At 48.8% G+C, this 21453-nt stretch overlaps 1 protein-coding gene and 1 long non-coding RNA gene across 5 annotated transcripts in view; both read right to left on the bottom strand.

Moving 5' to 3' along the window:
• Window positions 1–998: 998 nt before the first annotated feature.
• Window positions 999–5688, bottom strand: LOC127475025 (BTB/POZ domain-containing protein KCTD9-like). Its single transcript, XM_051796327.1, has 5 exons — window positions 5647–5688; window positions 2051–2206; window positions 1708–1813; window positions 1319–1452; window positions 999–1125 (listed from the first exon to the last, which is right to left on the bottom strand). The coding sequence occupies exons 1-5, from the start codon at window positions 5686–5688 to the stop codon at window positions 1009–1011; spliced, it is 555 nt and encodes a 184-aa protein (XP_051652287.1). The 3' UTR covers window positions 999–1008.
• A 9182-nt stretch (window positions 5689–14870) lies between these two features.
• Window positions 14871–21453, bottom strand: part of LOC127474986 (uncharacterized) — a 35409-nt gene continuing 28826 nt past the window's right edge. For 2 of the 4 annotated variants that reach the window (XR_007906051.1, XR_007906058.1), the window contains exon 3: window positions 14871–14902. This is a non-coding gene — a long non-coding RNA (uncharacterized LOC127474986). Of the gene's footprint in view, window positions 14903–16979; window positions 17012–21453 lie in introns of those variants that run through there. The other 2 variants (XR_007906050.1, XR_007906057.1) reach the window with 1 other exon arrangement.

Raw genomic sequence — 21453 nt, 5'->3', positions numbered from 1 at the left:
AAGTGGATCTGGCTGGCAAATGGGATTATGCCCATTCTTTCAAGGAGGATTTGAAGAGTACACTGAGGGGAAACATTGAGGGCCATTTCTTCATCTACTGAAGGGATGAGAAGAGGGGGGAGCAGGTGCTGTGGTCCCAGAGCTTCTCTCTGCTTTGGGGACACTTCTGTGTTTTCCTCTGTCCATTGAATTCCCAACAAAGAAGGAAAAAACTACAGGAACTCCAGTCTGGAGTGGCCAGGACATGTGGAAGTAGGGGAATTTTTCTTCCCAGCTGGGATTGAGAGTGCAATTTCACACTCCTTTGGAGAGCATTGACTGAGACATCCCATTTCTGCCCAGGGATCTCCCAGGGGGAACTCAATCCGGGCTCTGGGCAGGTCCCTGCAGGGGCAGCAGCTTCCTCTGCACATTTGAGGGGATAAAGCTGCTCTAACCCTGCACCCCAACTACTCCACAGCAATTTAGGACCTCTGAGGACAGTTTCCCACTGTTTCCAGCCCAGCAGAGACCTGAACACGTCCTGTGGGCACTGTGTGACCACCCCTGGCATTAACACCCTGCAGAGATGAAGACACTGACTGTAAAGACACTTGTCTACCTGGAAACCTCCACTTTCTTTGCTACTATACAGCAATAACATTTTCTATTCATATTGCAGCGACAGACTTAACAAATAGAATTGCATATATTGTGCTTTAGAAATTAAAATGCATTCCAAAGTCAGGCAATGCTAAACAACGAAAGTCTTGAACCCTCCCCCCCAAACCAGCCCCACTTTCTGCTTTCAGAACCAGCCCACTTCCTCACTCTCTTCACAAAGGGAGAAACTCTCTTTCCACCTCTGAAACAAAAATTCCCTCCCCAAAAGTGATCAGAAGAGTCTACTTAGGCACTACTGCAAATGGAAGTTGTCTAATAACCATTCCTTCTAACTCAGGAAGGGGAGGAGGTGAAGAAGGTCACAACAAATGTTTGGATTCCTTCCTCTTTGACGTCTTCTCTTCCCTATCTGATGCTCTGGGACATGTGCAGGGGGGTCAGCATCTCTTCAAAGATGGCTCCTTTCACATCAGAGCCCCTCAAACTGGCTTCCTGGAGGTCACAACCTGATAGGTCACAATTCTGAAGGGGAAAAGAAAAAGAAGTGTCAATGGAATGCACCCAGAACTCTGTTCAAAGCTTTACTGGAAGTCCATTTACCTGAACTCCATTGTACTCTGAAGCTGGAGAGGTCAGCCAAAAGCCAGCAATCCCCCAAATTACCAGCTGACAATAGCAGAGAAAGGAATAGGATGGAAAATGAATCCCAACTCACTTCCAAATCAGTTCCTGCCAACGTTGCTCCCCTGAGGTTACAGTTCTTTAGTTTGGCGTTTCTCAGCGTTGCAACTCGGAGGTTCATTCCTGTCATCTGACTGCCCTCCATGGCCACTCCTTTCAGACTGGCACCTGGAACACACACAGAAAGGGGTTCTGTGAGGAAAACCAGTCAGAAACACAGCAGCTGCACACTGGTGCTGCCTCAGAGCTGTGTGAATTGGAGGAGGACAAGGGGATTTGGGGCTGAGATGGTCACAGACTCAGTGCAGCCCTTGTGGGCCCTTCTCAGGGTTGGACAAACCACAGCTGGACCTTTTCTGGGCCATAGAAATGGACAAACACAGGCTTCAGTTGGCACAGATTCACAAGGCAAAAGCTTCTCACCTTCCAGATGAGCTTGAAGGCCTGATGGGTCCTCAGAGTTGCAGCCTTTCAGGGACGCTCCCTCTGCGTTGGAGCGCAGCATCTTCACCCCTGGCAGGTTGGCACACTGGCACAGACTGGAGTCACTGAGAGCCGGAAGAACAACACCAAAGACAATCAAGAAGACACTTTTAATTTCTGCTTTGGGAGTCAATCCTGTTAAATCATTAGTGTGAGGAGGTGTAAAAGCTTTGGGAACCAGAACAACTCTAGAATATATTTAAGAAGTCGATGTTTTACACCCCTCTGTTTGTTCCAGCTCCTCTCTGTTAACACAAGCCCAGCCCTCCCAAGCTGCAGCAGCTCTTCCATCCAGCACAGAGCCTGACAGGTCAGCCCTCTCCAGGCTGGCACAGCACAGGTTGGCACGGGCCAGGTTGCAGCGGCTCAGATTGGCCACCTTAAAGTTGATGTAGCAAAGATCCAGGTGGGAAAGATCCGCTCCACTGAAAGTGAGACCCTGGAAATCCCAAGGAATAAACACCCCAAAAAGGTTACAGAGGGGAAGGGGTAGGTCTGGACACAAAGTTATCATCATTGTGTAGACAGGTGTGCATTAATATTTACAGTGTGTAAATATCTATGTCTAAATATATGGATAGAAATGTATTAAAATATATCCTGTCTATAAATACAGACAGATACAAGATAGATACAGACACACACAGGTCCTGGGAGGAGCTGAAGACACCCCACCAGGGAAGGGGGCTTATAAAAAGGAGGGAGAGGGACTCTTGATATGGGCCTGGAGGCACAGGACAAGGGGCAATGGTTTTTCAACTGAAAGAGGGCAGGGTTAGGTGGGAGACTGGGAAGAAATCCTTCCCTGGGAGGGTGGGGATGGGCAGGGATGGAATTCCCAGAGAAGCTGTGGCTGCCCCTGGATCCCTGCAAGTGTCCAAGGACAGCTTGGATCAACCTGCTCTAGTGGAAGGTGTCCCTGCCCATGGCAGGGGGTGGAATGAGAAGACCTTTAAGGTCCCTTCCAACCCAAACCAGTCCATGATTCTATATAGACAAATACACACAAGACCATTTATTCTACCACTTCAGACTAATGAAATCTAAATGCAAAGCACTCAAAAATTGTCCTTGGTTCATTTTATATTTAAACAAATGTAAGGGGGGTATTTTGAATTAGATGATCAATGGAGCATAGAGGTGTGAGAAAGGAATCATATTAGGATGTGAAACCAGCCAGAGTATGGTACAATGTAACTTCATGGCACAAGCTAATTGGAAGGTCCATTGTGCTTTTTAGCAAGTCAGCCTGATATCCCCAATTATCAGAGCTGAGTTCTTCCTTGGTTTTGCTACATATTGCAAGATAGATACATCTACCCTTGAAACACAATGGTAGAGGTCATACATAGGGGTGAGAAAGATGATGATGGGAGGCAGATTCTGTGGGCAGGGGTCGCTGGCCCCTTGCCCTACAGCAGGGCATGCACAGACTGTTGCTATCAGGTGATGAACAGGCGGGGTTTGGCTGCCACTCAGGCATCACCTTATACTGGGTACTGGCCCTACGTGGTGTAATGTGGAGCTGATAAAATGGGGTGTCAGGACTGCTGGGGTGAGCGATCCTCATCCTGCCATGGAGACTGTGTTGCTCCACGGGGACGCCCGCTAAGCACGGGCACCGACCAGCTGCTGCAGATCCTGGCAGCCCTGGCCTGTCTGTGTGGGTAAGCACAGTTTATTGACAGGAAGCAACTGAGAGAACAAACTTTTTAATATCCTTTTAGTGTTCCTTTAATTCCCCTTTTATGTTTATAGTATTTTTCCTTTAGTTTCCCTTTTTACTAACCAATATCATGTTATCCATAATATTGTGTTAAGATCCTTTTTTGGTATCCCTTTTCACTAGTTAATACTGTATTAAATGCTGTTCGTAGTATTTGTTTTAATGCCACCCGATAAGGTAGTTATTTTGTATCCTTTTTAGTTTTTAATTCCTCTTGCTAAGTTTATTACTATTATTATTATTCTCACTGTAATAAAAGATATTTTGTGTGTTTGAATATTTCTGGCACTTGTCTTTATTCCGGACATGTATCCAAACAAACTGTTACACACACACAGCTTCTACTGAGAAGCTTCTGTCCTGTCAGGGCAGTCAAACTGAACAAACGTGTTTTCTTGCTGCTGAACTTTACAAATGAAAAAAAACAAGTTACTGTTCTATGCCCAAGGTTCTGGATCCTGCCCCATGTATAACTTTAGCAGCTCTCCAGATGGAAGGGGATACCACAGCATTGGTGTTACTAGGAGTGACTTTGTGCATCCCCAGACATGGAGCTGTAGCTCACTAGACAGTGAGCAGCTTACCTGTTTTTCCCCATGCCCAGTTTCCTAAAACTGAGGAAAGAAAAGCAAGTATTTGTTTAGGCAGCACCACAAACCAGAGGCTGGATGGATAAAAAAGTAATTTAATAAGCCTCGCTCTCAGGAGATGCTTAATAGACAGAAACACTCCTTTAGAGGAGCAGCTAATTCACAGAAGCATCAAAGAACTTCAATCAGACATTCACTCCACAGGGACAAGGCAAGGTTTGCCTTCTCTTCATCTGAGGTGAGGTTAAGCTCTTTAACATGAACAGTGCTGCTCCTCCAAACCTGCTTCAGAGCTTCCAAGTATGACAAAGGAAAGCGCAGCCCGTGAGTCTGCTGGGGAAGAAGAAACAGAAAAAAAATCCTTCAGCTGAGAGCAGTGTCCTTATTGCACAGCAGTGTGTGAGGCTGTGGGGAGGGAGCAGCAGGAATGTGCTCCCTTCCCACATGGCACTGGGGTCACTGAGAGCATTCTCCAGAAGACTCGGTTTTATCCAGGCCTGTTTTATCTTCTTAGGGAAAATGCTGAACTCTATTCCGTGTTCCAGCACGCTTTTGGAGGTGGGGATGTTTACAGCATGTGGCTTTCTCCTGTGGTTTACACATGGAAGAATTAAATAGCCTTAAACTTACACTCTTGCCCAGCCCTACCCATTATTTCTGGAAGCTCACAGAAGTTTATTTCTAGCTGCCACACGCAGTCTTTGGATATAGTTTGACACAAGCACAGAGGAGCTCCATTCCCAGGCCTGGAGTCTTCAAGGGCAAGAAGGAATATTCTGGGATCTGCACATGTTGTTCAGGTGCCAGTGTACAACCTCAGCTCTGGAGGACCAGTGAGATTTACTTCCAAAGAAAAATAAGTGCCAGGCAAAAAGCCTTGCTGTAATTACCGAGACAAGGACAGACTGTGCCCTGTTTTGCCATTCGAGTGTTTCGGATCACAGAGCTAAGACACAGCATCTCACTGCCAAAAAAGCAGAAATAAAGGTTCCAAAGCTCAAAGCCATGCTTAGGAAGGACTTATGACCCAGCAAAAGCACACTGTACCTGCGAGCAGGAACAGAGACAACCTGAAAAGTACATTTCAGAACAAGGTAGGTCTTTACTCACAGTGCTGACCCACCCTACCCTAAAATGAACACCCCTGCAGTGTGTTCCATTGGATACAGAATCTAACAGGGGTTTAGCATGGCAGTGATCCCTAGGGAATATCTGCTGGCCTATCCAGTAGCCTCAGTAGAGGATGTGCTAAGGACACACCAGTAAGAGCTGGTTTTAGTTGCTCCAGTAGCTTTGCTCACTGGGCCATAAGGCATGCACCAGAAATCCTGTTAACATCTCGAGTGTTTAATTAAGCATGAGATCACATTGCTCAGTTCCACTGTTAAACTGCCTCTGTGGTGCAGCCTCAGCTCCTCTGGGCACTGCAGGGCTGGGCAGAAAGGCTCTGGGTGCTGAGGATCACGGCAGAACCCAGGCCCTGCTGCCATTCTGGGCAAGCTCATCTCATGCAGCAAAACCCCCCATGGAAAGATAAGTTTTGGGGTGTCTGCAGGAACAAACCTGGGCCGTGCCATCCTCACTGCCAGTGTCATCTGTCCCCATCATGGGAGTGTCTCTCCTGTTCCTTAAGGAATGATACACATAAGCCATCTCCCTGCAAATTTCATCCTAAAAGACAGCAGGGAGGAAACAGTCACATGTGATCCACAGCCTCAGACTCATCTCACTGCACTTGCCAATGCTCCTTAATTCTGGAGTCACTCTTACAACAAAGCATGCAAGTCACCCTCCCAAATGAATTTTCCAACAGCCACCTCCGACAGCAATAAGGGACTCTACAAAACACCTCTGAAAATTTATTTACAATCATCTGCTGCCTTAAAACTGCCCCTGCTAGAGTCCCAGGAGTGATGCTGTACAGAAAACAGGCCATTTAAGGGAAAGTATTAATGAACAGGTGTGCATCAACACATTTCCAGTCTGATACTGATCTGTTTCTTAAAAATCACATGCCCATCATCAGTCCTTGGTCAGAGCTGTGCAAAGCAATTCAGAGCTCTCTGGGCAGGTTGCACATGGAATTTGTGGACACAGGTCTTCCATGTGTCCTGTCATCCTGGGTTGATCTGTGTGACATCAGAAGGCAAGGTGGCCCAAAAACTGGGGGGAAAAAGTCTCCAAAACCTACACAGTCTCAATATGGACACAAGCAAGATGGAGGAAAAAATCAGAAAGTTATGGTGTGTTTTTCTTGGGAAACATTCAATTCCTCCAAACAAACCCCAAACTATACAAGATAATCTTTGCTGTGTGTCCCACCCCCTTTTATTTTTTTAAAGTGAGATAAAAAGCACTTCTACAATTTCATACTAAAAAACCTTCATGGATAAGAAGCAGTATAAACACAGCATAATGCAAGATGCATGGATCAATGTTGTGGAACAACTTAGTAGTGCCCCTGGCACCTGCTTGGATACAGAGATAACCCAGAAGTGAAGACTAAATGCAGCCACAGCAGCAGCTGCAACCAGCAGAATTCCCTCTCTTGAGAAAACCTATTTTTATAAATTATTCCTGTTCTTAAATACAAAGAATAGAAAAAACCCCCTATTATCAAGACCTGTAGAGGCCATTTAGCTGTTGTAATGATCTACCCCATCAAACCTGAGACAAAAGCCATGTACCTCCCATACAGAATCATAGGCTGAATTTAGTTTTGAAGCCCCTCCTCCAGAAGGTTGGAATGTGCCATATCACTCAACAAACAACCCCACAGTATCCTAACAAACCCTAATGGGATGCAGGATCCAGCTCAGTGTAACTGCATGACCCTTACAGACCTTTTGCACAGGAGAGCAACAACTCACATGCCTCACATGCACTCCCCAGCCCACCCCAAATGTACAGGGGTGGCTTCACTGTACCCACAGCATTCTCTTGATCTGGTTCCACGGAGATGAGAGTGTGATCTCTGAACTGCAGTCTGATTTTGCTGTCTATTTTTGGCACTTTCCCACCTAAGAAAAATAAATCCTCCTTCGAAAGGAAGAAAACCAGACAAACGGTTAAACTGAGCCCCCCTGTGCTCTCCCCACTCTCTCAAGGCTGGACTGTTTGTTAAGCTCTGTTTCAACACCCACATGTCCTCAAACTTGTTGTGGAGGGGGCAAGGAGAAAGAGATTTTTTAATTCTCTCCCCTTTCCTGTCTGCAAATAACTATAATAAATAGCAAGCTAGAGCCCAGGGAAAACTGCTACCAGTTAAATGCTCTCGGGATACAGTTTATCACAGCTGCCAGTTCCAGTCTCGGATAATCTTTATTCCACTCTAAGGGAGTGTCATCTCTCCCACCAGACACGGGGAGCAAACACACACGTGGGGCCTCACGGCACATGAAGCTGATGCTGGGCTGTGATCTGGCAGAGTTCAGGCACACGGTGTGACTCTTGGGGTCGGTGCTGTGCCGGGCAAAGGCTCGGACTCGACGCTCCTCGTGGGTCCCTTCCACCTCAGCCTGTTCTGTGACGGTGCGATGAGTTCCCTCTCTTCCAACACTTTTGTTCTTTTTAGGGCTCTCGCTGCCCGGGGCCCGGAGCCCGCCTCCCGCGCGCCTGCTTCCCTGCCCGTTTTGGCGGCCGCAGCCGGGCGCTGAGTGCCCGCTCCCCGGGCGGGCCCGGCCGCTGCTCCAGGAGTGGGGGGGCAGCGCCGGCGCCTCGAGGATTCCCGGGATTCCCTGGCCGGTTTCCAGGCAACGCTCCCCGCGCGCTCCTCGCTCCAGGGCCGAACGTGCGCAGCCAATGGGAGGCGGCGGAGTGGGCGGGGCGAGGCGGGGCTTGGGCGGGGCGGGGGCGGGGCCGAGAGGGGCGGTTGGTGGGGTTTGGGTGGGAGCGGGCGGGGCGGGGCCGGGAGCGGGAGCGCTGCCGCTGAGCGGCCCCCGGGCAGAGACCCCGGGCAGCGGCCCCAAGACCCCCGGCGAGTGGTCCCCGGGCGAGAGAGCCCCGGCGAGTGGCCCCCGGTGCGCGGCCCCGGGGGAGGGACCCCCCGTGCGCGGCCCCCGGCGAGTGGCCCCCGGTGAGCGACCCCCGGGCAGAGACCCCGGGGGAGAGACCCCCGGCGAGTGGCCCCCGGTGCGCGGCCCCGGGGGAGGGACCCCCCGTGTGCGGCCCCCGGCGAGTGGCCGCTGGTGAGCGACCCCCGGTGAGCGACGCCCAGTAAGTGACACCCGGTGAGCGACCCGCGGGGGAGAAGCCCCGGTAAGTGACCCCTGCGGAGGGACCCCCGGTGAGCGACCCGCGGTGAACAACCCCTTGCAAGTGACCCCCGGGGAGGGACTCCCCGTGAATGACCCGCGGTGAACAACCCCTGGCAAGTGACCCCGGGGAGGGAGCCCCGGTAAGTCACCCCCGAGGAGGGACCCCCGGTGAGTGAGCCCCGGGGACAGTCCCCCGGTGCGCGGCCCCCGGGGGTGTCGGGCCGGGGCTGGGCGCGTTCCTTCCCCGTGCAGAGCCGAGCGGGGCCGTGGCGGGAGCGGGGCCGGAGCGGAGCCGGCCGGGGGGGCAGAGGGGAGCCCTGAGCCGCCTTCTGCCGAGGGGGCTGCTGGAAAGGAGCCTGCGCTGGGAGGAGCGGGGGACGTGGCCCGAGGCTGAGGCAGGGGAGCTTCAGGTCAGCTCCTGGACAAAGGTTTCTCGCCGTGTTTTTCGGGGGGGCTCGGGCACTGCAATGGGTTGCCCAGGCGGAGCCAGCACCCCGGCAGGTGTTTCAGAGGCGCCGGCATCTGGCCATGGCTGACACGCTTTAGTGGTTTGGGGGTTGCTGGGGCAGTGCTGGGCTGACAGATGGACTTGATGGAATCATGGAACGTGCTGAGTTGGGAGGGTCCCACCGGCACCGTGGAGTCCAGCTCCTGAGTTTTAGGCACCACTAAAGGAACTGAATCTGGATCGAGCTGTTTGGCTCCAAAAACTCTTCTGCCCCTAGTCTACACTGCCAAGTGAAACAAAACAGACCGTGCAAAATAGAGGCCTGTGTTCCCCCCAAAGGGAAGGCAGGCAGTTACAAACCGGGACAATAAAGCAAAGCTCAGAGCTTACGTTCATGGTTCCCACAGTTGTATGACTCATCAAACCAGTCCGCTGTTCATTACCCGTGTAGAACTCTCATCAGGAACCCCAAACTTTCTTGTGTGTATTTGTATAGATATGTATAGATATGTATAGGTAGATAGATATACATACATAGATATGTATAGGTATCTATTTGTGTGTATCTCTGTAAGATTCTGTATCTTTGGATGTGATATTGGCATGCTATTGTTGTGTGGCAACAAGTGGACTTAAAAGGTTGCAATACTTCAGGAGATCACCTTTCTGCTTATGGGTCCTATTTTTTAAAGAAGGTAACAAGAAAAGAACTCTTTAGCCAAATATAACTTAAGACATTAATCAGACTAAATGTATTGATTTTTATTTCCAATTGTACAACAAGTCATTCAACTATTTGCATACTCCAAAGCTGGGTTGGAAACTTCTCCCTCAGAAATAAGAAAAACTGTTTTCCAAGGCTGTTACTGACAGCCATGGCAGAGTTTCCAATAACAACTCCCCATTCTTGAAATGCAAAGCCTGAAAAATGAAACAAGCGTTAACCTGGAATTCTTGTTGCCAGCGCTGATCTGGACAGAAGTTATTAGAGAGTGGAGCAAAGCTAGCACCACAAACAACCTTGGACTCTGCATTCGTTGGTCATGGCACCAAAGTTTTGCTTTTCAACCCATCTGCTAAGGAAACCTTGCCAGAACTGTGAGCTTATAACACTACTTTTCTTAAGAAGTGAGGAGGCCTTAATCCAGTGTACACAGATGAGACCCTGAAATAGGAGAGAGGCCAGTTGCTGATGATCAGTGCAGATGAGGAATCAGCTCTGCTGAGTAGACTTCAAGCTTTGTGATTTTTACAAGTGGACTATTTCAAATCTGTTGTAGAAGAAACAGACTTTTCTGTTTGATCAACTTTCCACTTTCAGAATACTGGAGTTTTTCCCTAAAATTCAGCCTGGAATTTCCAAACATAAAAATCCTTCGAGGAAATCTTTCAGCCTCAGTAGCCAATTGCAATGTGCCCAGGGAAGTTCAGCAACAGCACCATTCATTAAATGAACTGTTCTGGACCAGCCATCCCAGAGAGATTGAGCTCCAGTGCCAAACCCCATAGAGTGCCAAGTGCCATAAGAGCTGATTTTTGGCTTTGCTGAGATTCTCTCTGGTTTCATTGGGTGTAGCTGGCACATCTGGAGCAAAAGGTCTGGGCAAAAGGAAATCCTTAGAAGGGTCCAGTACAAATCATGTCATAAGATTAGCAATTTCTCTAATTGAGGAAAGCAATTAGATACAGAAGTGAATTTTTCTACCTCCTCTTTCCACACTGCTGCTGTATTCCTTCATCATGCCCTGTGAGGAGTCCCAGTGCTCTGTGATTGACACCATAAGGGACTTCATAACAGGGAACAAACACCTCAGAGACAAAAGTTGCCAACACAGAAAGCTCTTGGGACCCAAGAAGTGCCCAGGCTGCCCCAACAACTGCGCCTCAAAACCAAAGGTTCCAGACTATCTTTCCTGGTGGAAAGAGCTGCTGATTCCCTTTTTTCAGCCTTGCTCTGCAATGGCCGGACCCACCTTTTAAAAAATTGAATCCAAATGAAGATTCCTGCCAGACAAAAGGTGCCATCACAGAAAGGTCTTGCTGCCCAAGAAGTGCCCAGGCTGCCCCAAAAACTGCACCTCAAAACAAAAGCTTACAGACTTCTTTTCTTTAGGGAAAGAGCTGCTGTTCCCTTTTTTCAGCCCTGCTTTGTAATGGCTCGTCCCACCTCCTGAAAAATTGAATCCAGATGAAGATTTTTGCCAGACAAATGGTGCCACCATAGAAAACTCTTCCTGCCCAAAAGTGCCCAGGCTACCCCAACAACTACACCTGAAACCAAAGGTTCCAGACTTTTTTTCCTGGTGGAAAGAGCTGCTGTTCCCTTTTTTCAGCCCTGCGCTGCAATGGCTTATCCCACCTCCTGGAAAATTGAATAAAAATAAAGATTCCTGCAAGACAAAAGGTACCACCACAAAAAACTCTTCCTGCCCAAGAAGTGCCCAGGCTGCCCCAAAAACTTCACCTCAAAGCCGAACCTTCCAGACTTTTTCTCCTTAGGTACAGAGCTGCTGTTCCCTTTTTTCAGCTCTGCACTTCAATGGCTTCTCCCACCTCCTGAGAACTTGATTTCAACTGAAGCTTCCTACCAGAGATATGGTGCCACCACAGAAAACTCTTGCTGCCCATAAAGTGCCCAGGCTGCCCCACCAACTGCATCTCAAAACCAAAGCTTCTAGACTTTTTTTCCTGTTGGAAAGAGCTGCTGTTCCCTTTTTTCAGCCCTGCTTTGCAATGGCCGGTCCCACCTCCCGAAAATTTACTCCAAATGAGGAGTCCTGCAAGACAAAAGGTGCCACTACAAAAAACTCTTGCTACCCATAAAGTGCCCAGGCTGCCCCAACAACTGCATCTCAAAACCAAAGCTTCCAGACTTTTTTTCCTGTTGGAAAGACCTACTGTTCCCTTTTTTCAGGCCTGCGCTGCAATGGCCGGTCCAACCTTCTGGAAAATTGAATCCAACTGAAGATTCCTGCCAGAAAAATGGTGCGACCACAGAAAGGTCTTGTTCCTTAAGAAGTACACAGGCTGCCCCATAAAATGCACCGGAAGCCAAAGGATCCAGACTTTTTTCCTGGTGGAATAAGCTGCTGTTCCGTTTTTTCTGCCCTGCGCTGCATTGACCGGTCCCACATCCTGGAAAATTGAATACAAATGAAGATTCCTGCCAGACAAAAGGTGCCGCTACAAAAAACTCTTGCTGCCCATAAACTGCCCAGGCTGCCCCAACAACTGCATCTCAAAGCCAAAGCTTCCAGACTTTTTTTCCTGGTGGAAAGAGCTGCTGTTCCATTTCTTCAGCCCTGCTCTGCAATTGCTCGTCCCACCTCCCGAAAAATTTACTCCAAATGAGGACTCCTGCCAGACAAAAGATGCCACCACAGAAAACTCTTCCTGCCCAAGAAGTGCCCAGGTGCCCCAACAACTGCACCTCAAAGCCAAAGCTTCCAGACTTTTTTCCTGGTGGAAAGAGCTGCTGTTCCCTTTTTTCAGCCCTGTGCTGCAATGGCTGGTCCCACCATTTAAAAACTTGAATCCAAATGAAGATTCCTGCCAGACAAAAGGTACCACCACAGAAAGTTCTTGTTCCCCAAGAAATGCTCAGGCTGCCCCAACAACTGCACCTCAAAGCCAAAGCTTCCAGACGTTTTTTCCTGCTGGAAAGAGCTGCTGTTCCGTTTTTACAGCATGGCCTGCAATGGCCTGTTACACCTTCTGAAAAATTTACTCCAAATGAGGATTCCTACCGGACAAAAGGTGCCACCACAAAAAACTCTTCCTGCCCAAGAACTGCCCAGCCTACACCAACTACACCTGAAACCAAAGGTTCCAGACTTTCTTTCTTGGTTGAAAGAACTGCTGTTCCCTTTTTTCAGGCCTGCGCTGCAATGGCCAGGCCCAGCTCCTGGAAAATTAAATGCAAATGAAGATTCCTGCCAGGCAAAAGGTGCCACAGAAAACTCTTGCTGCCCATGAAGTGCCCAGGCTACACTAACAATTGAACCTCAAAACCAAAGCTTCCAGACTCTTTTTCCTTAGGGCAAGAACTGCTGTTCCCTGTTTTCAGCCCTGCGCTGCAATGGCCGGTCCCACCTCATGAAAAACTTACTCCAAATGAAGATTCCTGCCAGACAAAAGATGCCACTACAGAAAACTGTTCCTGCCCAAGAAGTGCCCGGGCTGCCCCAACAACCTGAAACCAAAGGATCCAGACTTTTTTTCCTTAGGGAAAGAGCTGCTGTTCCCTTTTTTCAGCCCTGCTCTGCAATGACCGGTCCCACGTTCTAAAAAGTTGAATCCAAATGAAGATTCCTGCCAGACAAAAGGTGCCACCACAGAAAGTTCTTGTTCCCCAAGAAGTGCTCAGGCTACCCCAACAACTGCACCTCAAAGCCAAAGCTTCCAGACATTTTTTCCTGGTGGAATGAGCTGCTGTTCCATTTCTTCAACCCTGCTCTGCAATGGCTCGTCCCACCTCCCGAAAAATTTACTCCAAATGAGGACTCCTGCCAGACAAAAGATGCCACCACACAAAACTCTTCCTGCCCAAGAAGTGCCCAGGTGCCCCAACAACTGCACCTCAAAGCCCAAGCTTCCAGACTTTTTTTCCTGGTGGAAAGAGCTGCTGTTCCCTTTTTTCAGCCCTGCGCTACAATGACCGGTCCTACGTTCTAAGAAGTTGAATCCAAATGAAGATTCCTGCCAGACAAAAGGTGCCACCACAGAAAGCTCTTTGCTGCCCAAGAAATGCCCAGACTGCAGCAACTACACCTGAAGCCAAAGGATCCAGACTTTTTCTCCTTAGGGCAAGAGCTGCTGTTCCCTTTTTTCAGCCCTGCTCTGCAATGGCTGGTCCCGTCTTTTAAAAAGTTGAATCCAAATGAAGATGCCTGCCAGACAAAAGGTGCCACCACAGAAAGCTCTTTGCTTCCTAAGAACTTCCCAGGGTGCCCCAATAACTGCACCTCCAAACCAAAGGTTCCAGACTTTTTTTCCTGGTGGAAAGAGCTGCTGTTCCATTTCTTCAGCCCTGCTGTGCAATGGCTCGTCCCACCTCCCGAAAAATTTACTCCAAATGAGGACTCCTGCCAGACAAAAGGTGCCACCACAGAAAGCTCTTTGCTGCCCAAGAAATGTCCAGGCTGCACCAACTACACCTGAAGCCAAAGGATCCAGACTTTTTCTCCTTAGGGAAAGAGCTGCTGTTCCCTTTTTTCAGCCCTGCTCTGCAATGGCTGGTCCCGTCTTTTAAAAAGTTGAATCCAAATGAAGATGCCTGCCAGACAAAAGGTGCCACCACAGAAAGCTCTTTGCTGCCCAAGAAATGCCCAGGCTGCACCAACTACACCTGAAGCCAAAGGATCCAGACTTTTTCTCCTTTGGGAAAGAGCTGCTGTTCCCTTTTTTCAGCCCTGCTCTGCAATGGCCGGTCCCGTCTTTTAAAAAGTTGAATCCAAATGAAGATTCCTGCCAGACAAAAGGTGCCACCACAGAAAGCTCTTTGCTTCCTAAGAACTTCCCAGCGTGCCCAAATAACTGCACCTCCAAACCAAAGGATCCAGACTTTTTTTCCTGGTGGAAAGAGCTGCTGTTCCATTTCTTGAGCCCTTCTGTGCAATGGCTCGTCCCACCTCCCGAAAAATTTACTCCAAATGAGGACTCCTGCCAGACAAAAGATGCCACCACAGAAAACTCTTCTTGCCCAAGAAGTGCCCAGGTGCCCCAACAACTGCACCTCAAAACCAAAGCTTCCAGACTTTTTTCCTGGTGGAAAGAGCTGCTGTTCCCTTTTTTCAGCCCTGCTCTGCAATGACCGGTCCCACCTTTTAAAAAGTTGAATCCAAATGAAGATTCCTGCCAGACAAAAGGTGCCACCACAGAAAGTTCTTGTTCCCCAAGAAGTGCTCAGGCTGCCTCAACAACTGCACCTCAAAACCAAAGCTTCCAGACATTTTTTCCTGGTGGAAAGAGCTGCTGTTCCATTTCTTCAGTCCTGCTCTGCAATGGCTCGTCCCACCTCAAGAAAAATTTACTCCAAATGAGGACTCCTACCAGACAAAAGGTGCCACCACAGAAAACTCTTCCTGCCCAAGAAGTGCCCAGGTGCCCCAACAACCTGAAACCAAAGGATCCAGACTTTTTTCCTGGTGGAAAGGGCTGCTGTTCCCTTTTTTCAGCCCTGCTCTGCAATGACCGGTCCCACGTTCTAAAAAGTTGAATCCAAATGAAGATTCCTGCCAGACAAAGATGCCACCACAGAAAACTCTTCCTGCCCAAGAAGTGCCCAGGTGCCCCAACAACTGCACCTCAAAACCAAAGCTTCCAGACTTTTCCTGGTGGAAAGAGCTGCTGTTCCCTTTTTTCAGCCCTGCTCTGCAATGACCGGTCCCACCTTTTAAAAAGTTGAATCCAAATGAAGATTCCTGCCAGACAAAAGGTACCACCACAGAAAGTTCTTGTTCCCCAAGAAGTGCTCAGGCTGCCCCAACAACTGCACATCAAAGCCAAAGCTTCCAGACATTTTTTCCTGGTGGAAAGGGCTGCTGTTCCCTTTTTTCAGCATGCCCTTCAATGGCCGGTTACACCTTCTGAAAAATTTACTCCAAATGAAGATTCCTGCCCGACAAAAGGTGCCACCACAGAAAACTCTTCCTGCCCAAGAAGTGCCCAGCCTACACCAACTACACCTGAAACCAAAGGTTCCAAACTTTTTTTCTTGGTTGAAAGAACTGCTGTTCCCTTTTTACAGGCCTGCGCTGCAATGGCCAGGCCCAGCTCCTGGAAAATTAAATGCAAATGAAGATTCCTGCCAGACAAAAGGTACCACCACAGAAAACTCTTGCTGCCCATGAAGTGCCCAGGCTACACTAACAATTGAACCTGAAAACCAAAGCTTCCAGACTCTTTTTCCTTAGGGCAAGAGCTGCTGTTCCCTTTTTTCAGCCCTGCGCTGCAATGACCGGTCCCACCTTTTAAAAACTTGAATCCAAATGAAGATGCCTGCCAGACAAAAGGTGCCACCACAGAAAGCTCTTTGCTGCCCAAGAAATGCCCAGGCTGTACCAACTACACCTGAAGCCAAAGGATCCAGACTTTTTTCCTGGTGGAAAGAGCTGCTGTTCCCTTTTTTCAGCCCTGCTCTGCAATGACCGGTCCCACCTTTTAAAAACTTGAATCCAAATGAAGATGCCTGCCAGACAGAAGGTGCCATCACGGAAAGCTCTTTGCTTCCTAAGAACTTCCCAGGGTGCCCCAAAACCTGCACTTCCAAACCAAAGGTTCCAGACTTTTTTTCCTTAGGGCAAGAGCTGCTGTTCCCTCTTTTCAGCCCTGCTCTGCAATGACCGGTCCCACCTTTTAAAAAGTTGAATCCAAATGAAGATGCCTGCCAGACAAAAGGTGCCACCACAGAAAGCTCTTTGCTGCCCAAGAAATGCCCAGGCTGCACCAACTACACCTGAAGCCAAAGGATCCAGACTTTTTCTCCTTAGGGAAAGAGCTGCTGTTCCCTTTTTTCAGCCCTGCTCTGCAATGGCTGGCCCCGTCTTTTAAAAAGTTGAATCCAAATGAAGATTCCTGCCAGACAAAAGGTGCCACCACAGAAAACTCTTTGCTTCCTAAGAACTTCCCAGCGTGCCCAAATAACTGCACCTCCAAACCAAAGGATCCAGACTTTTTTTCCTGGTGGAAAGAGCTGCTGTTCCATTTCTTGAGCCCTTCTGTGCAATGGCTCGTCCCACCTCCCGAAAAATTTACTCCAAATGAGGACTCCTGCCAGACAAAAGATGCCACCACAGAAAACTCTTCTTGCCCAAGAAGTGCCCAGGTGCCCCAACAACTGCACCTCAAAACCAAAGCTTCCAGACTTTTTTCCTGGTGGAAAGAGCTGCTGTTCCCTTTTTTCAGCCCTGCTCTGCAATGACCGGTCCCACCTTTTAAAAAGTTGAATCCAAATGAAGATTCCTGCCAGACAAAAGGTGCCACCACAGAAAGTTCTTGTTCCCCAAGAAGTGCTCAGGCTGCCTCAACAACTGCACCTCAAAACCAAAGCTTCCAGACATTTTTTCCTGGTGGAAAGAGCTGCTGTTCCATTTCTTCAGTCCTGCTCTGCAATGGCTCGTCCCACCTCAAGAAAAATTTACTCCAAATGAGGACTCCTACCAGACAAAAGGTGCCACCACAGAAAACTCTTCCTGCCCAAGAAGTGCCCAGGTGCCCCAACAACCTGAAACCAAAGGATCCAGACTTTTTTCCTGGTGGAAAGGGCTGCTGTTCCCTTTTTTCAGCCCTGCTCTGCAATGACCGGTCCCACGTTCTAAAAAGTTGAATCCAAATGAAGATTCCTGCCAGACAAAGATGCCACCACAGAAAACTCTTCCTGCCCAAGAAGTGCCCAGGTGCCCCAACAACTGCACCTCAAAACCAAAGCTTCCAGACTTTTCCTGGTGGAAAGAGCTGCTGTTCCCTTTTTTCAGCCCTGCTCTGCAATGACCGGTCCCACCTTTTAAAAAGTTGAATCCAAATGAAGATTCCTGCCAGACAAAAGGTACCACCACAGAAAGTTCTTGTTCCCCAAGAAGTGCTCAGGCTGCCCCAACAACTGCACATCAAAGCCAAAGCTTCCAGACATTTTTTCCTGGTGGAAAGGGCTGCTGTTCCCTTTTTTCAGCATGCCCTTCAATGGCCGGTTACACCTTCTGAAAAATTTACTCCAAATGAAGATTCCTGCCCGACAAAAGGTGCCACCACAGAAAACTCTTCCTGCCCAAGAAGTGCCCAGCCTACACCAACTACACCTGAAACCAAAGGTTCCAAACTTTTTTTCTTGGTTGAAAGAACTGCTGTTCCCTTTTTACAGGCCTGCGCTGCAATGGCCAGGCCCAGCTCCTGGAAAATTAAATGCAAATGAAGATTCCTGCCAGACAAAAGGTACCACCACAGAAAACTCTTGCTGCCCATGAAGTGCCCAGGCTACACTAACAATTGAACCTGAAAACCAAAGCTTCCAGACTCTTTTTCCTTAGGGCAAGAGCTGCTGTTCCCTTTTTTCAGCCCTGCGCTGCAATGGCCGGTCCCACCTTTTAAAAACTTGAATCCAAATGAAGATGCCTGCCAGACAAAAGGTGCCACCACAGAAAGCTCTTTGCTGCCCAAGAAATGCCCAGGCTGTACCAACTACACCTGAAGCCAAAGGATCCAGACTTTTTTCCTGGTGGAAAGAGCTGCTGTTCCCTTTTTTCAGCCCTGCTCTGCAATGACCGGTCCCACCTTTTAAAAACTTGAATCCAAATGAAGATGCCTGCCAGACAGAAGGTGCCATCACGGAAAGCTCTTTGCTTCCTAAGAACTTCCCAGGGTGCCCCAAAACCTGCACTTCCAAACCAAAGGTTCCAGACTTTTTTTCCTTAGGGCAAGAGCTGCTGTTCCCTCTTTTCAGCCCTGCTCTGCAATGACCGGTCCCACCTTTTAAAAAGTTGAATCCAAATGAAGATGCCTGCCAGACAAAAGGTGCCACCACAGAAAGCTCTTTGCTGCCCAAGAAATGCCCAGGCTGCACCAACTACACCTGAAGCCAAAGGATCCAGACTTTTTCTCCTTAGGGAAAGAGCTGCTGTTCCCTTTTTTCAGCCCTGCTCTGCAATGGCTGGCCCCGTCTTTTAAAAAGTTGAATCCAAATGAAGATTCCTGCCAGACAAAAGGTGCCACCACAGAAAACTCTTTGCTTCCTAAGAACTTCCCAGCGTGCCCAAATAACTGCACCTCCAAACCAAAGGATCCAGACTTTTTTTCCTGGTGGAAAGAGCTGCTGTTCCATTTCTTCAGCCCTGCTCTGCAATGGCTCGTCCCACCTCCCGAAAAATTTACTCCAAATGAGGACTCCTGCCAGACAAAAGATGCCACCACAGAAAACTCTTCCTGCCCAAGAAGTGCCCAGGTGCCCCAACAACTGCACCTCAAAGCCAAAGCTTCCAGACTTTTTTCCTGGTGGAAAGAGCTGCTGTTCCCTTTTTTCAGCCCTGTGCTGCAATGGCTGGTCCCACCATTTAAAAACTTGAATCCAAATGAAGATTCCTGCCAGACAAAAGGTACCACCACAGAAAGTTCTTGTTCCCCAAGAAATACTCAGGCTGCCCCAACAACTGCACCTCAAAGCCAAAGCTTCCAGACGTTTTTTCCTGCTGGAAAGAGCTGCTGTTCCGTTTTTACAGCATGGCCTGCAATGGCCTGTTACACCTTCTGAAAAATTTACTCCAAATGAGGATTCCTACCGGACAAAAGGTGCCACCACAAAAAACTCTTCCTGCCCAAGAACTGCCCAGCCTACACCAACTACACCTGAAACCAAAGGTTCCAGACTTTCTTTCTTGGTTGAAAGAACTGCTGTTCCCTTTTTTCAGGCCTGCGCTGCAATGGCCAGGCCCAGCTCCTGGAAAATTAAATGCAAATGAAGATTCCTGCCAGGCAAAAGGTGCCACAGAAAACTCTTGCTGCCCATGAAGTGCCCAGGCTACACTAACAATTGAACCTCAAAACCAAAGCTTCCAGACTCTTTTTCCTTAGGGCAAGAACTGCTGTTCCCTGTTTTCAGCCCTGCGCTGCAATGGCCGGTCCCACCTCATGAAAAACTTACTCCAAATGAAGATTCCTGCCAGACAAAAGATGCCACTACAGAAAACTGTTCCTGCCCAAGAAGTGCCCGGGCTGCCCCAACAACCTGAAACCAAAGGATCCAGACTTTTTTTCCTTAGGGAAAGAGCTGCTGTTCCCTTTTTTCAGCCCTGCTCTGCAATGACCGGTCCCACGTTCTAAAAAGTTGAATCCAAATGAAGATTCCTGCCAGACAAAAGGTGCCACCACAGAAAGTTCTTGTTCCCCAAGAAGTGCTCAGGCTACCCCAACAACTGCACCTCAAAGCCAAAGCTTCCAGACATTTTTTCCTGGTGGAATGAGCTGCTGTTCCATTTCTTCAACCCTGCTCTGCAATGGCTCGTCCCACCTCCCGAAAAATTTACTCCAAATGAGGACTCCTGCCAGACAAAAGATGCCACCACACAAAACTCTTCCTGCCCAAGAAGTGCCCAGGTGCCCCAACAACTGCACCTCAAAGCCCAAGCTTCCAGACTTTTTTTCCTGGTGGAAAGAGCTGCTGTTCCCTTTTTTCAGCCCTGCGCTACAATGACCGGTCCTACGTTCTAAGAAGTTGAATCCAAATGAAGATTCCTGCCAGACAAAAGGTGCCACCACAGAAAACTCTTTGCTGCCCAAGAAATGCCCAGACTGCAGCAACTACACCTGAAGCCAAAGGATCCAGACTTTTTCTCCTGGTGGAAAGAGCTGCTGTTCCCTTTTTTCAGCCCTGCTCTGCAATGGCTGGTCCCGTCTTTTAAAAAGTTGAATCCAAATGAAGATGCCTGCCAGACAAAAGGTGCCACCACAGAAAGCTCTTTGCTTCCTAAGAACTTCCCAGGGTGCCCCAATAACTGCACCTCCAAACCAAAGGTTCCAGACTTTTTTTCCTGGTGGAAAGAGCTGCTGTTCCATTTCTTCAGCCCTGCTGTGCAATGGCTCGTCCCACCTCCCGAAAAATTTACTCCAAATGAGGACTCCTGCCAGACAAAAGGTGCCACCACAGAAAGCTCTTTGCTGCCCAAGAAATGTCCAGGCTGCACCAACTACACCTGAAGCCAAAGGATCCAGACTTTTTCTCCTTAGGGAAAGAGCTGCTGTTCCCTTTTTTCAGCCCTGCTCTGCAATGGCTGGTCCCGTCTTTTAAAAAGTTGAATCCAAATGAAGATGCCTGCCAGACAAAAGGTGCCACCACAGAAAGCTCTTTGCTGCCCAAGAAATGCCCAGGCTGCACCAACTACACCTGAAGCCAAAGGATCCAGACTTTTTCTCCTTTGGGAAAGAGCTGCTGTTCCCTTTTTTCAGCCCTGCTCTGCAATGACCGGTCCCACCTTTTAAAAACTTGAATCCAAATGAAGATGCCTGCCAGACAGAAGGTGCCATCACAGAAAGCTCTTTGCTTCCTAAGAACTTTTCAGGGTGCCCTAATAACTGCACTTCCAAACCAAAGGTTCCAGACTTTTTTTCCTTAGGGCAAGAGCTGCTGTTCCCTCTTTTCAGCCCTGCGCTGCAATGGCCGGTCCCACCTCATGAAAAACTTACTCCAAATGAGGATTCCTGCCAGACAAAAGATGCCACTACAGAAAACTGTTCCTGCCCAAGAAGTGCCCAGGCTGCCCCAACAACCTGAAACCAAAGGATCCAGACTTTTTTCCTGGTGGAAAGAGCTGCTGTTCCCTTTTTTCAGCCCTGCTCTGCAATGACCGGTCCCGCCTTTTAAAAAGTTGAATCCAAATGAAGATTCCTACCAGAGAAAAGGTGCCACCACAGAAAGCTCTTCCTGCCCAAGAAATGCCCAGGCTGCACCAACTACACCTGAAGCCAAAGGATCCAGACTTTTTCTCCTTAGGGAAAGAGCTGCTGTTCCCTTTTTTCAGCCCTGCTCTGCAATGGCCGGTCCCGTCTTTTAAAAAGTTGAATCCAAATGAAGATTCCTGCCAGACAAAAGGTGCCACCACAGAAAGCTCTTTGCTTCCTAAGAACTTCCCAGCGTGCCCAAATAACTGCACCTCCAAACCAAAGGATCCAGACTTTTTTTCC

The sequence above is a fragment of the Manacus candei genome, unplaced genomic scaffold, assembly GCF_025592945.1.
Source record: "Manacus candei isolate 608988 ecotype Guabito, Panama unplaced genomic scaffold, ASM2559294v1 h1tg000045l, whole genome shotgun sequence".
Classification (NCBI taxonomy): domain Eukaryota; kingdom Metazoa; phylum Chordata; class Aves; order Passeriformes; family Pipridae; genus Manacus; species Manacus candei.
The sequence above is the reverse complement of the archived record's forward strand: the minus strand, read 5'-3'. Positions and strand labels throughout refer to the sequence as shown.